The sequence below is a fragment of the Nycticebus coucang genome, chromosome 2, assembly GCF_027406575.1.
Source record: "Nycticebus coucang isolate mNycCou1 chromosome 2, mNycCou1.pri, whole genome shotgun sequence".
Lineage (NCBI taxonomy): Eukaryota > Metazoa > Chordata > Mammalia > Primates > Lorisidae > Nycticebus > Nycticebus coucang.
In genome coordinates, this window is record NC_069781.1 from 167,628,776 (window position 1) to 167,642,858 (window position 14,083).

General features: G+C 45.4%; 1 protein-coding gene and 1 non-coding gene across 5 annotated transcripts in view; one reads left to right on the forward strand and one right to left on the reverse strand.

Annotated features, from left to right (window-relative positions):
- The window catches only part of TERF2 (telomeric repeat binding factor 2), a 37,548-nt gene extending 24,278 nt beyond the window's left edge, over window positions 1–13,270 (reverse strand). For 3 of the 4 annotated variants that reach the window (XM_053605086.1, XM_053605066.1, XM_053605056.1), the window contains exons 1-3: window positions 12,859–13,270; window positions 12,659–12,754; window positions 11,877–12,007 (exon numbers count right to left, since the gene is read on the reverse strand). In XM_053605086.1, coding sequence (XP_053461061.1) covers window positions 11,877–12,007; window positions 12,659–12,754; window positions 12,859–13,237 — 606 coding nt within the window. In that variant the 5' untranslated portion in view covers window positions 13,238–13,270. The remainder of the gene's footprint in view (window positions 1–11,876; window positions 12,008–12,658; window positions 12,755–12,858) is intronic. The other variant, XM_053605076.1, reaches the window with a different exon arrangement.
- Window positions 1,908–2,094, forward strand: LOC128579910 (U2 spliceosomal RNA). The gene has a single exon (XR_008378298.1). It is a non-coding gene; the product is annotated as a U2 spliceosomal RNA (small nuclear RNA).
- Window positions 13,271–14,083: the final 813 nt, after the last annotated feature.

Genomic DNA, 14,083 nt, shown 5'->3' on the forward strand with positions numbered 1-14,083 from the left:
GAGCCAAAGCATTCTATTTTCACCATTAAATATGTTAACTGAGGACTTTTTAAAAGACAGCATCTCACTGTGTTGCCCCGGCTTGCCTCTCAAGTAGCTGGGACTATAGGCGCATGCCACTGCGCCTGGCTGAGCTGTAAGCTTTCTGTAGATACCGTCTATGAGGTGGAGGAAGTTCCCCTTCTTGAGTGCTTTTACCATGAACTAATGTTGAATTTAGTCAAATGGTTTTTCTGAATCAATTGATTTGATTATATAGTTTTTCTTCTTTAGACTTATATGGTAGATTATAATGATTGATTGTGATACTGAACTAGCCTTCTACTCCTGGGCTTTGGTCTCCCCACGATGCCACACATTAACAGCATCTACACACAGGGCCAAGGAGCAGGACCGAGACAGTGAGAGAAAGCAATGGAATTCATTACAACGTGTGGAGATCACAGCTCCTAAGGTGAGATGAAGTTCTCCTTCAGTTTTAGGTGCCTGCTCTGCGGTCGCTGTCATTGCTTAGCCACTCCTGCCACAAGGGTAGTACTACTTGGTAGCCAGGGCAGGAAAGAAGGAAAAAAAAAGAAAAACCTAGATTTCTCCTACCACCTCTGACCTTTAGGAGCTCCTTCCCTTTTCTTTTTCCTTTTTTTTTTTTTTTTTGAGACAGAGTCTCACTTTATCACCCTGGGTAGAGTGCTGTAGCGTCACAGCTCACAGCAACCTCCAGCTCTTGGGCTTAGGTGATTCTCCTGCCTCAGCCTCCCGACTAGCTGGGACTACACACGCTGGCCACAATGCCCTGCTATTTTTTTGTAGCAGTTTGGCTGGGGCCGGGCTCGAACCCGCCACCCTCGGTATATGGGGCCAGTGCCCTACCCGCTGAGCCACAGGAGCCCCACACATCCTTGCCTTTTCCTCAGACCAGAAAGAAAAAGCTTCTCTTGGAGCTCTTTCTTTTCACACCTGGAGTGCACTTCTAGGTTTCAGGCTGCCTTTGAGTCCAAGCTGGGAGATACCAGAGGTACAAAAAATTGTAAACTATTCATCACTGGTTTGGTGAAACTTTAAATTCTGGTCTTCATCCCCACCTGCCTAATATGAGACAGAATCCTCAGATAGCTGCTCCATGCATTCTAAGACTTATAGTTGATATATATTTAAGACAGAGACACAGAAGAGAATATGTTTACTTTATCTTCTCCAGAATTGGAGCACACGTCCTACTACACTTAATTTGTGAAATAAGAATGTAAAAGTGAATGCTTTCAAATTGAAGTTAAAAGTCTGCTTTAAAGGTGGCGCCATGTATCTTTTAAAACTAGGTATTAGGATGGCGCCTGTGGCTCAGTGAGTAGGGCGCCAGCCCCATATGCCGAGGGTGGAGGGTTCAAACCCAGCCCCGGCCAAACTGCAACAAAAAAATAGCTGGGTGCTGTGGCGGGTGCCTGTAGTCCCAGCTACTCGGGAGGCTGAGGCAAGAGAATCATTTAAGCCCAGGAGCTGGAGGCTGCTGTGAGCTGTGTGATGCCACGGCACTCTACCAAGGGCCATAAAGTGAGACTCTGTCTCTACAAAAAAATAAAATAAAATAAAACTAGGTATTAATATCCTGCAGAAAAAAATTTAAAGAGATGAATCATTGATTTTTCACTTGGCCGTTTTCAGAAATAAATATGATTTCTTCTCTTGTGTATTTGTTAAGTTTTTTAGGGTGTAAGCAACATCAATGGTCTCTGGCTAGGTTAAACAAAAAAGAAATACCAAGCACAGATTTTTTTTTTTTTTTTTTTTTGAGACAAGAGTCTCAAGCTGTCCCCCTGGGTAGAGTGCTATGGCATCATAGCTCACAGCAACCTCAAACTCCTGGGCTTAAGCGATTCTCTTGCCTCAGCCTCCCAAGTAGCTGGGACCATATCACTTCTCGGCCTTTTGGCTAAGATCAAGTGTAGTAGCTGGGACCACAGGTACCCACCACAACATCCAGCTATTTTTTGGTTGCAGTTGTCATTGTTGTTTGGCAGGCCCGTGCTGGATTCAAACCCGCCAGCTCTGGTGTATGTGACTGGCGCCTTGGCCACTTAAGCCACAGGCGCTGAGCCCCAAGCACAGATTTTCAAACTAGATGGGATACATGTATATTAATTAATAAAGGAAAAGAAGGCTTGGCGCTCCTAGCTCAGGGCACTGGCCACATACAAGGAGGCAGTTGAGTTTGAATCCAGCCCGGGGCCTGCCAAACAACAATGACAACCGCAACAAAAAAAAATAGCCGGGTGTTGTGGCAGGCACTTGTAGTGCCCAGCTACTTGGGAGGCTAAGGCAAGAGAATCCCTCACGCCCAAGAGTTTGAGGTTGCTGTGAGCTGTGACACCATGGCATTCTACCAACCAAAGGTGACATAGTGAGACTCTGTCTCTAAAAATAAATAAATAAATAAATAAAAATAAAGGAAAAGAAAACCAAAACTCATAGAACTGAAGAAAGGCTAAATCAGCAGATGTAAAGAGAAATGAGGCTGTTCTTGAACTAACAATGTTTTAAAAGCCTCCTCAAAGGTATTTTTTGGTTTGTTTCAAAATTTATAGTTCTAAGTGAGTGCATGCAATTGATAGCACCTCAAATGGGGTAAGACCCCAAATGAAAATCAAGGTTCTGTTACCTAAGGTGCAGGGGAGAATGCTGCATAGCAAAAAGCAATAAATAAATGCTTCTCTAAGATCATGCCACACATGTTGTTCTCCTAAGAAATCTTTTTTTTTTTTTTTGTAGAGACAGTCTCACTTTATGGCCCTCGGTCGAGTGCCATGGTATCACACAGCTCACAACAACCTGCAACTCCTGGGCTTAAGCGATTCTCTTGCCTCAGCCTCCCGAGTAGCTGGGACTACAGGCGCCGGCCACAGCGCCCAGCTATTTTTTGGTTGCAGTTCAGCCGGGGCCGGGTTTGAACCCGCCACCCTCGATATATGGGGCCGGCACCTTACCGACTGAGCCACAGGCCCTGCCCTCTCCTAAGAAATCTAACTGAGGAACCGTAGTCATGAAGAGAAAACTAATGTAGTCTCAACATTACAGCTTATGGAAGCAGGTCTCAAAATTTTTTGATCTCAGCATTCTTGTTTGTTTGTTTTTTGTAGAGACAGAATTTCACTTTATGACCCTCGGTAGAGTGCCGTGGCCTCACACAGCTCACAGCAACCTCCAACTCCTGGGCTTAAGCGATTCTCTTGCCTCAGCCTCCCGAGTAGCTGGGACTACAGGCGCCCGCCACAACGCCCAGCTATTTTTTGGTTGCAGTTTGGCCGGGGCCGGGTTTGAACCCGTCACCCTCGGTATATGGGGCCGGCGCCCTACTGACTGAGCCACAGGTGCAGCCCTGATCTCAGCATTCTTTTAGACTACCCTTAAATGTTAATGAAGACCCTGAAACTTTTGTTTGTTGTTTATAAAGGTTGTATCTGTTGATATTCACTGTATTAGAAATATAAAACTGGGGCGGTGCCTGTGGCTCAGTCGGTAAGGCGCCGGCCCCATATACCGAGGGTGGCGGGTTCAAACCCGGCCCCGGCTGAACTGCAACCAAAAAATAGCCGGGCGTTGTGGCAGGCGCCTGTAGTCCCAGCTACTCGGGAGGCTGAGGCAAGAGAATCGCTTAAGCCCAGGAGTTGGAGGTTGCTGTGAGCTGTGTGAGGCCACGGCACTCTACCGAGGGCCATAAAGTGAGACTCTGTCTCTACAAAAATAAAGAAAAAAAAGAAATATAAAACTGGGAAATTTTTATTTATTTTTTGAGACAGAGACTCAAGCTGTCACCCTGGTTAGAGTGCTATGGCATCATAGCTCACAGCAACCTCAAACTCCTGGGCTCAAGCGAGTCTCCTGTCTCTGCCTCCCAAGTAGCTGGGACTACAGGCACCCGCCACAACGCCCGGCTATTTTTTGATTGCAGCCATCATTGTTGTTTGGCAGGCCCGGGCTGGATTCGAACCCGCCAGCTCAGATGTATGTGGCTGGCGCCTTAGCCGCTTGAGCCACAGGCACAGAGCCATTTATTTATTTATTTATTTATTTTTTGAAACAAAGTCTCAAGCTGTTGCCCTGGTAGCGTACCATGGCATCACAGCTCACAGCAACCTCAAACTCTTGGGCTTAAGTGATTCTCTTGCCTCAGTCTCCCGAGTAACTGGGACTACAGGTTCCCACCACAATGCCTGGCTATTTTTCTGTTGCAGTTGTCATTGTTGCTTTAGCTGGCCAGGGCCAGATCTGAACCCGCCAGCTCTGGTATATGCGGCTGGCGCCCTACTCACTGAGTACAGGTGCCGCAAAAACTAGGAAAATTTTAAAATATTAATTCATTTTTCAAAAAGCAGTAAACTCATTACAGATCAACATAAACATCTTTATGAAAGTTATTTTCTAAGACAAAAGTTTAATTAGAAGGGTGGCACTGTTTTTGTAAATCTCTTTAATATCTGGGTTAACAAAGAAAACAGCTGGACCCTCATACCTGCTTCTGTATGCAGTCTGTTGTGATATGTTGTTTTGAATGAGGCATATTTAAAAATCCAGCTTTCTACAAAAATAAAGCTGGAAAATAGAGGGTATTTTTTTTCTTTTCTTTTTTTTTTTTAGGACAGAGTCTCATTCTTGCCCTTGCATCAGCCTAGGTCACAACAACCTCAAATTCTTAGGCTCAAGCAATCCCTTTTCCTTAGTCTCCCAAGTAGCTGAAGCTATAGGCGCTCAACACAATGACCAGCTAGCGACAGGGTCTCACTCTTGCACAGGCTGGTCTCGAACTCCCGAGTTCAGGCAATCCACCCACCTCAGCCTCCCAGAGTGGTAGAAGTACAGGGGTGAGCTATCGTGCCCAGCCTTGGTTTTTGGTTGATTTTTTTTTTTTTTTGAGAGAGAGAGTCTCGCTCCTTCACCCTGGATAGAGTGCTGTGGCATCACAGCTCACAGCAACCTTAAACTCTTGGACTCAGGCAATCCTCTTGTCTCAGCCTCCTGAGGTATGTGCCACCTGCTCAGCTAGTTTTTGTATTTTTAGTAGAGACAAGGTATTGCTCTTGCTCAGGCTGGCTTCAAACTCCTGAGCTCAAGCAATCCACCCACCTTGGTCTCCCAGAGGGCTAGGATTACAAGTGTGAGCCTCCATGCCTGGCTAATGAAGGAGTATTTTAATAGCCTTTTGGAAAACTGTACCAAAATCTCCACCAAGTAAACTTTTCTTACTCTGTAACATTAAAAACCTCACCATCAAAAAAAAATTAAAAATAAATAAATAGGGCGGCGCCTGTGGCTCAGTCGGTAAGGCGCCAGCCCCATATACCGAGGATGGCTGGTTCAAACCTGGCCCCGGCTGACCTGCAACCAAAAAAATAGCCGGGCATTGTGGCGGGCGCCTGTAGTCCCAGCTACTCGGGAGACTGAAGCAAGAGAATCACTTAAGCCCAGGAGTTGGAGGTTGCTGTGAGCTGTGTGATACCACGGCACTCTACCCAGGGCCATAAAGTGAGACTCTGTCTCTACAACAAATAAAGAAATAAAAATAAATAAATAATAAAATCCTCACCATCTTGCACTTTAAATGGATAATTTATCCAGGAATAATTTTATAACAGCATGCATATTAGTTCACTGAGTTTCACAGATTTCTCAAATGTCGACATATTAATTTAAAATATATTTTCAGGGCGGCGCCTATGGCTCAGCGGGTAGGGCGCCGGCCCCATATGCCGAGGGTGGCGGGTTCAAGCCCAGTCCTGGCCAAAACTGCAACAAAAAAATAGCCGGGCGTTGTGGCGGGCGCCTGTAGTCCCAGCTGCTCAGGAGGCTGAGGCAAGAGAATCACGTAAGCCCAAGAGTTAGAGGTTGCTGTGAGCCGTGTGACGCCACGGCACTCTACCAAGGGCGGTACAGTGAGACTCTGTCTCTACAAAAAAAAAATATATATATATATTTTCAATCTCAGCTGTTAATATCACCGATCTTCAGAAAAGTTTACATATTAGGAAGCTATCAAGCACATGAATTCAAGTTTTCCAAAATTCTAATTTTTCTTTTGAGCTGAAATCACCAAAAAATACTTTCAATTGCTTGAAGTGACAGGTTGACTTTACTTATTCTCAAGAAAATGACTGCCGGGCGGCGCCTGTGGCTCAGTGAGTAGGGCACCGGCCCCATATGCCGAGGGTGGCGGGTTCAAACCCAGCCCCGGCCAAACTGCAACAAAAAAATAGCCGGGCATTGTGGCGGGTGCCTGTAGTCCCAGCTGCTCGGGAGGCTGAGGCAAGAGAATCGTGTAAGCCCAGGAGTTAGAGGTTGCTGTGAGCCGTGTGACGCCACGGCACTCTACCCGAGGGCGGTACAGTGAGACTCTGTCTCTACAAAAAAAAAAAAAAAAGAAAAGAAAATGACTGCCAAATCCCCAAGACTGAATATCCAGTTCATCAGTTAATTCTTTCAAGCAAAATAGTGTTCCATTAAAAAAGCAGCTAGTATACCATGCAAATCAAGCAGTCATGTAAGTGCTTTTCCTGAAGATAACCATCATGTTTTGCTATGTAGCAGAAATATTTTAAGCATACTCCCTATTTCATCACACAAAATACTGAAAAGATATTTACTCATAGCTCTAGATTTAACAAAATTATTAAAATACTTACTTCTTTTTTTTTTTTTTTTGAAGACAAGAGTCTCACTAAGTTGCCCTCAGTACAGTGCCATGGTGTTACAGCTCACAGCAACCTCCAACACTTGAGCTTAAGCAATTCTCTTGCCTCAGCCTCCCAAGTAGCTGGGACCACAGGCGACTGCCACAATGCCCAACTATTTTTTTGTTGAAGTTGTTTAGTGGCTGGGCTGGGTTCAAAACCCACCAGCCCCGGTGTATGTAGCCAGCACCCTAACCACTGAGCAACAGGCACCGAGCCTAAAATATTTACTTTTTTTTTTTTTTTTACAAAGACAGAGTCAATTTATCGCCCTTGATAGAGGGCCTGGTGTCACAGCTCATAGCAACCTCCAGCTCTTGGGCTTAGGTGATTCTCTTGCCTCAGCTTCCCAAGTAGCTGGGACTATAGGCGCTCACCACAATGCCCAGCTATTTTTTTGTTGTTGTTGCAGTTTGGCCGCGGCCGGGTTTGAACCTGCCACCCTCAGTGTTCGGGACCAAAGCCACAGGTGCCACCCAAATACTTCTTGATCAAAGACATTTTCAATCAAATCTAGCAGCAGTTTTTTGCTTTTTTTTAAAGACAGAATCTTAATCTGTTGCATGGGCTAGGGTGCAGTGGCTTTATTATAGCAATTCACTACAACCTTAACTCCAGGACTCAAGTAATCCGCCTGCCTCAGCTTCCTAAGTAGCTAGAACTACAGGGGAACATCATTACACCTGGGTAATTTTTTGTGGAGACAGGGTTTTGCTATGTTGCTTAGGCCAGTCTCATATTCCTGGCCTCAAGTGATTCTCCCACCTTGGCCTCCCAAAATGCTAGGATTATAGGTGTAATTCCAACCTGAAACTGCTTTTGAGAAATTACATTCGGCACTGAAGAATACAATAACTATTAGCACAATTTACCACTGTCTTGATCATGCTAAGGAACGATCAATTTTTACCCATTATTGGTTTTGCACCATCAATGCAAATGTTTTTTCTTTTCCTTTCTTTTTTTTTGAGTCTTACTATATTGCCCTGGGTAGGGTGCCATGGCCTTACAGCTCATAGCAACCTCCAATTCCTGGCCTTAAGTGATTCTCTTGCCTCAGCCTCTCAAGTAGCTGGGACTGCAGGCACCTACCACAGCAGTTGTCATTGTTGCTTTAGCTGGCCTGAGCCGGTTTGTATCCACCAGCCTCTGTGTATGTGGGTGGCGCCCTACCCATTGAGCTAGGGCCTGCCCCATCATTGCAAATGTTAATGCACTAAATAAGTCAAATGTTTTGGTATTGTTACGGAAACAGTTTTGACCTCATGGATCCTCTCGGTAATTCCAACACTATAAGTTCAAATGTTCTAACAAATAACTCAAAACCTTTTAAAAAACGCGATATACTTTTAAACGAATTGTGGTACTTTACAAAGCTTAAATGCATCAAAAAAGTTCATTGAACCTAGGCATCCCATGTCATTTTCCTAAAGATGACCATTAACAGATTCTATGAGTCAAAATGAGAAACTTTAAAAAGTAAATTAAACTAATGATATAATATCATTTAACCACCAGGAAAGCAACTGCAATCGCCAGACTCAAAGACAGCCTCCAGCATTCCTCACCTCTTGCACAGTCCCATTCACATACTCTACCAAAGTTTATCTGGTCACTTCTGATGTCAGATTATAAAAGACTGTGGCTTCTGCCTTGGGTTCTCACTCTCAGATGACTTGCCCTAGAAGCTACCACATTGTAAGCAGCCTTATCTGTGAAGAGGTGACGAGCTGAAGCATCCAGCCAACAGCCAGTAGGAAACAGCCCTGCTAACAACCATATGAGTGTAGAAGCAGGTCCTCCAGCCCCTGTTGAGTTTTGAAGTGATTGCGACCCTAGCTGACAGTGTAACCTCATTGGAAAGCCTAAGCTAGAACCACTCAGCTAAATCACTATGAGATTCCCAACCTTTGGAAACTGAAAGAAAATATCACTTTTTTAAACTGCTTAGTCTTGGAGCAATTTGTTACTCTGTGGTAACAGCAACAGAGTTAAGTATAACAAGAGATCTGGTACCTGGTGGAGAACAGAAAAGCAGAAGTAAGTCAACATGAGTAAATGGTTGACTATCTCAAGGGAGTTTAGATTTTTCTAATAGATTTTCCTGATGAAGCCCTCAAATAAGAGATCTATGAAACTTAGATTATAATAAAATAATAAACATGTGGCTAAAAGATGAAAGACCACAAAGACTTCCAGAAGAGGAATCAGATGGCAAATCTATAGCCCTTGTGCTCTGAAGGGGCTGCAGTCCTGAATCAACTATAGGTTGAGCATTTCAAATCTAAAAATCTGAAATTCAGAAAGCTCTAAAATCCAAAACTTTTTGAGCCCCAAGGTGACATTTAAAGAAAATGCTCATGGAGCATTTTGAATTTTGGATTTGGGATGCTCAACCTAAGTTTAATGCAAATATTCCAAAATCCAAAGTCTAAAACTCTTCTGCTCCTAAGCATTTTGGATAAGGAATACTCAATCTATACTCAACAGGAGTTATATGAACTACTTGGAACTGGTATGCACTTGTAAGCTCCTCGCTGATCTGAACATAGGTATGGATTTTTCCTCCCTTGCTGGCATCTTCCCTTCCCCCCAGCTCCCTCAAAACAAACTGACTTACCTGTACTAAAGATGGGTTCTTGGAATTGAATATTATCTAAGCATTCTTTGCAAGACCAAAAGTAGTGTCTGCCCAAGGTCCTTAAATAAAAAAAATATCCATAACTCCTGCATACTAGTTGTTTTTTAATAAGGTACCTGAGTACCTTCTACACAGCCAAGAGACAGAGGGTTTCCTTTCTAAGCTGTTTTCTCTGTCCACCCTACCTCCATCTCTAGGATCCCATCCTTTTAAGGGTGCTCTTTTCTGAGTAGCTTCCTTATTTTCCACCACCAGGGCAATGTTGAATTGTTCTTCCTCAATCCCCCCACCTCTACATCTGCTTCTACACCCCCAGTCTTGGTTTTTGGAGAAGAAAAATCTTTTTCTAACTGGTTCCCACAGCCTGTTCTATGCTTTAAATAACAGTAAGTTCCAAGCCAGGCATAGTAGCTCATGCCTGAAATCCTTGCACTCTTGGAGGCCAAGGTGGTGTGTATGGGGGGAGGGACTAGCCTGAGCAAGAGTGAGACCCCCATCTCTACAAAACACAGAAATATCAGCCTGGCAGAGTGGTGTGTGTCTGAAGTTCCAGCTCTTCAGGAGGCTGAGGCAGGAGGCTATGGCTTCAGCCCAGGAGTTGGAGGTTGCTATGAGCTATGATGACACCACTGCCCTCTAAAGGGGGTAACAGAGCAAGACTCCGTCTCAATAAAAAAAAAAAAAAAGAAAGAAAAAGGAAAACAAAAGGCTCCACTACTTAAAACTAACTGAGCCATGGCAAAGTGATAGTCCCAAATTCTTAAACGCTCTACTAGCTGTTTTCTTTTCTTTTCTTTTTCTTTTTTTGAGATAAGAGTCTCACTCTATCGCTCAAGCTAGAGTACCATGGCATCAGCCTGGCTCCCAGCAACCTCAAATTTCTGGGTTCCAGCAATCCTCTTGCCTCAGCCACCCAAGTAGCTGGGACTACAGGTGCCACAAAGCCCTTCTAAGTTTTCTATTTTTAGCAGAGACAAGTCTCACTCTTGCTCAAGCTACTCTTGGAAGTCCTTAGCTCAAGGCATCCACTGGTCTTAGCTTCTCAGAGTGCTAGGATTACAGGTGTGAGCCATGGAGCCTGGCCCCTTTTTCTTAATTTCAAGAACACTATCTAGGCTGGGCACCATGGCTCACACTTATAACCCTCACACTTTGGGAGCCCAAAGCAGGATTGCCTGAGATCAGGAGTTCAAGGTCAGCCTAAGCAAGAGCAAGATCCTTTCTCTACCAAAATTTAGAAATATTAGCCAAGAACTGTAGAATGGGTCTATACTTCTAGCTACTTGGGAGGCCAAAGCAGAAGGATTGCTGGAGTCTAGAAGTATGAGGTTGCAGCGAGTTGTGATCATGCCACCACACCGTAGCCCAGGCAACAGAGCGAGACCTTGACTTAAAAAAACTAAAAAAACAGGCGGCGCCTGTGGCTAAGTCGGTAAGGCGCCGGCCCCATACACTGAGGGTGATGGGTTCAAACCCAGCCCTGGCCAAACTGCAACCAAAAAAAAAAAAAAAATAGCTGGGCATTGTGGCGGGCGCTTGTAGTCCCAGCTACTTGGGAGGCTGAGGCAAGAGAATCGCTTAAGCCCAGGAGTTGGAGGTTGCTGTGAGCTGTGTGAGGCCACGGCACTCTACCGAGAGCCATAAAGTGAGACTCTGTCTCTACAAAAAAAAAAACAAAACTAAAAAAACCCCACAACATTTCCTATGTCAGTCTTTCATCATTCTTCTACCATGACTATTTTTCTAGCTGGCTCAGAATCCCAGAACCTCAGATTCTAATCTATATGCTCAAAGAGAATGTTCCACCCTGCCACATACATTGAGGCTGGCGGGTTTGAGCCTAGCCAGGGCCTGCTAAACAATGACAACTGCACCCAAAAAAATTAGCCTGGCATTGTGTTGGGCACCTGTAGTCCCAGCTACTCAGGAGGCTGAGGCAAGAGAATCGCTTAAGCCCAAGAGTTTGAGGTTGCTGTGAGCTATGACGCCATAGCACTCTACCAACTGAGGCAGACATAGTGAGACTCTGTCTCAAAAAAAAAAAAAGAGAGAGAGAGAATGTTCCCTGGTCCTTTCTTTTTGCAGACAATTGCATGAACGGGCTCAAAGTCAATCCCACATTTTCCAAGGCCTCAGCTACTCTCCTTGGTTTATTATAAACAAGGTGACCAAACCCTAGGGCAGAGTTCCTTGTAGCCCTCTCGCAGTGCTTCTGAATGCTGTAGTAATCTTCAATATGTCAGAGCCTTCTATACCAACCCACTTCCAGTGTACTGTGGCCCCTCCTGCAAGGACCATAAGAAAGACCACCACAAGGAAGATTGAAAAAGCTGACTGAGCGCATGCTTTTACTTCCCGAGCCTGGGTGGGAAAGGGGACACCTAAAGAGATAACTGTGTTGTGTGTGCTTACTTGCTTTCTTTCTCTCCATCCTTGTTTTCCTCTACCCCACAAAAATTAAGCACTGAATTCTCAAAGACCCCTGATTTTTATAAAAAGAAATAAAAATAAAGCCTTACAGCTTCTTTGACTAGTTTTCTACTGGATTCAATCACAGCTTCTGTCAGCGTAAATTCCGTTTTAATCATCTCCAGGACATTGATAGCTGATTCCAGTGGTGTGAGCTCAGCTTCCATATCAAAGGAACAGTCTAGGACAAAGTACAGTTTTCACTTTAAGGTCTTTCATAAAGAGTGGAAAAGTTGAGTCCAAAAATATATATATTTATGGAAAAGGAGCAGGCAAACATAGTTAAGATTTGCATTTAAATTGCTGGCATACCTGCTACAAGCTTACATACATTGTGGAAGTCCAAATTCAAATCAATGAATTTAAAGTGACCATCTTTTAATACTTTTAAAGACAGGCAAAAAAAATCATTTTTCAACACATGCATTTGCCCCTTCTCTTCAAGATACACACATTATACTCAGATACAAGTGGCTAGAAGCTGGCGGCAGTTTGCTGAACAGCTGTCAAGTTCAATTCACCAGGGAAAACAAATGTACTCCTACTCTGAGAAACACTCTACTGTGGGGAAAATGATGTCCGTATCAATTCACCTTACACAGCAACAAAGTTGAGGTGAGCAATTAACAGGTGGGCACAAATAAAAAACACAGAAAAGATGCCAAGAGAACCTTAACTGTAGAAAACTAAAGGCTAGAGAACGAACCCATGGCAGAAAGAAAAAGACCATTGAGATGGAAACTAGCGCACTTTAACCTGGAATGCTTCAGATGCAAGTTTGAAAACAAGATCCTACGTAAGTATAATGCAGAGAACACAAAAATAGCCATACCTAAATTTTCCCCTTCTTCAATGCGCGACAGACACTGCATAACCCGCAGCAACCGGGACACAGTATGCTCCTTCCCCAAAGGCCTGACAAGCAAAGCTGGGAAAGAAGAAATCGTTGGCTCGGAGACCCAGCCCCGACACCAGTCCTCATGAACCCTCTTTCCCGGTGCCCCAGCCTCCTTCCCCTGGCCCGGCCCTCACCCTGCATGATGTCCCGGATCTGCCTGAAGTCCCCGTACCGGCTACCCCGAAAGGCCCGCAGCGCCTCGTGGAAGTAGAACTTGAGCACCCAGCGGTTCACCGCCTCCTCCAGCCGTGCCTCCCCCGCGCTCCGCTCGGCGGGGCCTCCCAGCCCCTGCTGATGGCGCCCCCGCCGAGCCCGCCCGCCACTGCGGGACGCCCGCCGGCCCGCCGCCCGCCCGCTGCCGTCGCTACTCCCGCCTCCTCCCGCCATAGCCTCCGATCGCCGCGCGCCCTCCCCGCCCTCTCGGCCGGGCCGCTTCTTGGGCTGTGACGCTGTCGGGTCACGCATGACGCCCGGGCCGGAAGCTGGGCCTGCCGTCCCGGCTCCCGCGGCCATGATAGGAACGGCGCTCTGAGCCGCCCGCGGGCTTCTGGGAGGGAAAGGACCGGAGGCCCCGGCCTCCCTCTCGGACTCCGTAGTTCCTGATGTCCCAGTCGCAATGCCTCCTGGGGCTTGAAGTCCACACCGCTCAGGCTGGCCAGCCCACCAGGGTTCGCAGTGAAGTGTCTCTTCTGCTCCAACACGCACTATGCTAGAGACGCGGGACTGTGTATGCGGGACTGAGAGATAAATAAGTGCACCTTATGAAACTAGTGAAAAGGGGCGGCGCCTGTGGCTCAAGGAGTAGGGCGCCGGTCCCATATGCCGGAGGTGGCGGGTTCAAACCTAGCCCCGGCCAAAAAAAGAAAAAAAAAAAAGAAACTAGTGAAAAGAAGCATACGTAGAGGAAAGTTTATTAAACACATTTACATTTTAATTATAATTTATTTATAATTTATAATTTTTTTATAATTATAAAGCAAAGATCAGTATGACACCAATCAAGATCAAGAAATACAATATGCCTGGCACCCCCAAAACTTCTAGACATATGCTTTTTTTTTTTTTTGAGACAGAGTCTCAAGCTGTTGCCCTGGGTAGAGTGCAATGGCATCATAGCCTACAGCAACCTCCAACTCGGTTCAAGAGATCCTCTTGCCTCAGTTTTTCTATTTTTAGTAGAGACAGGGTCTCGCTTTTTGCTCAGGCTGCTCTGGAACTCCTGAGCTCAAGCAATCCACCAGCCTTGGCCTCCCAGAGTGCTAGGATTACAGGCATGAGCCACCACGCCCGGCCCACATAAACTTTTTTTAATCCACCAAATAACAAATTTTGTTGGGGAAAAATTATAACAAAATAAGC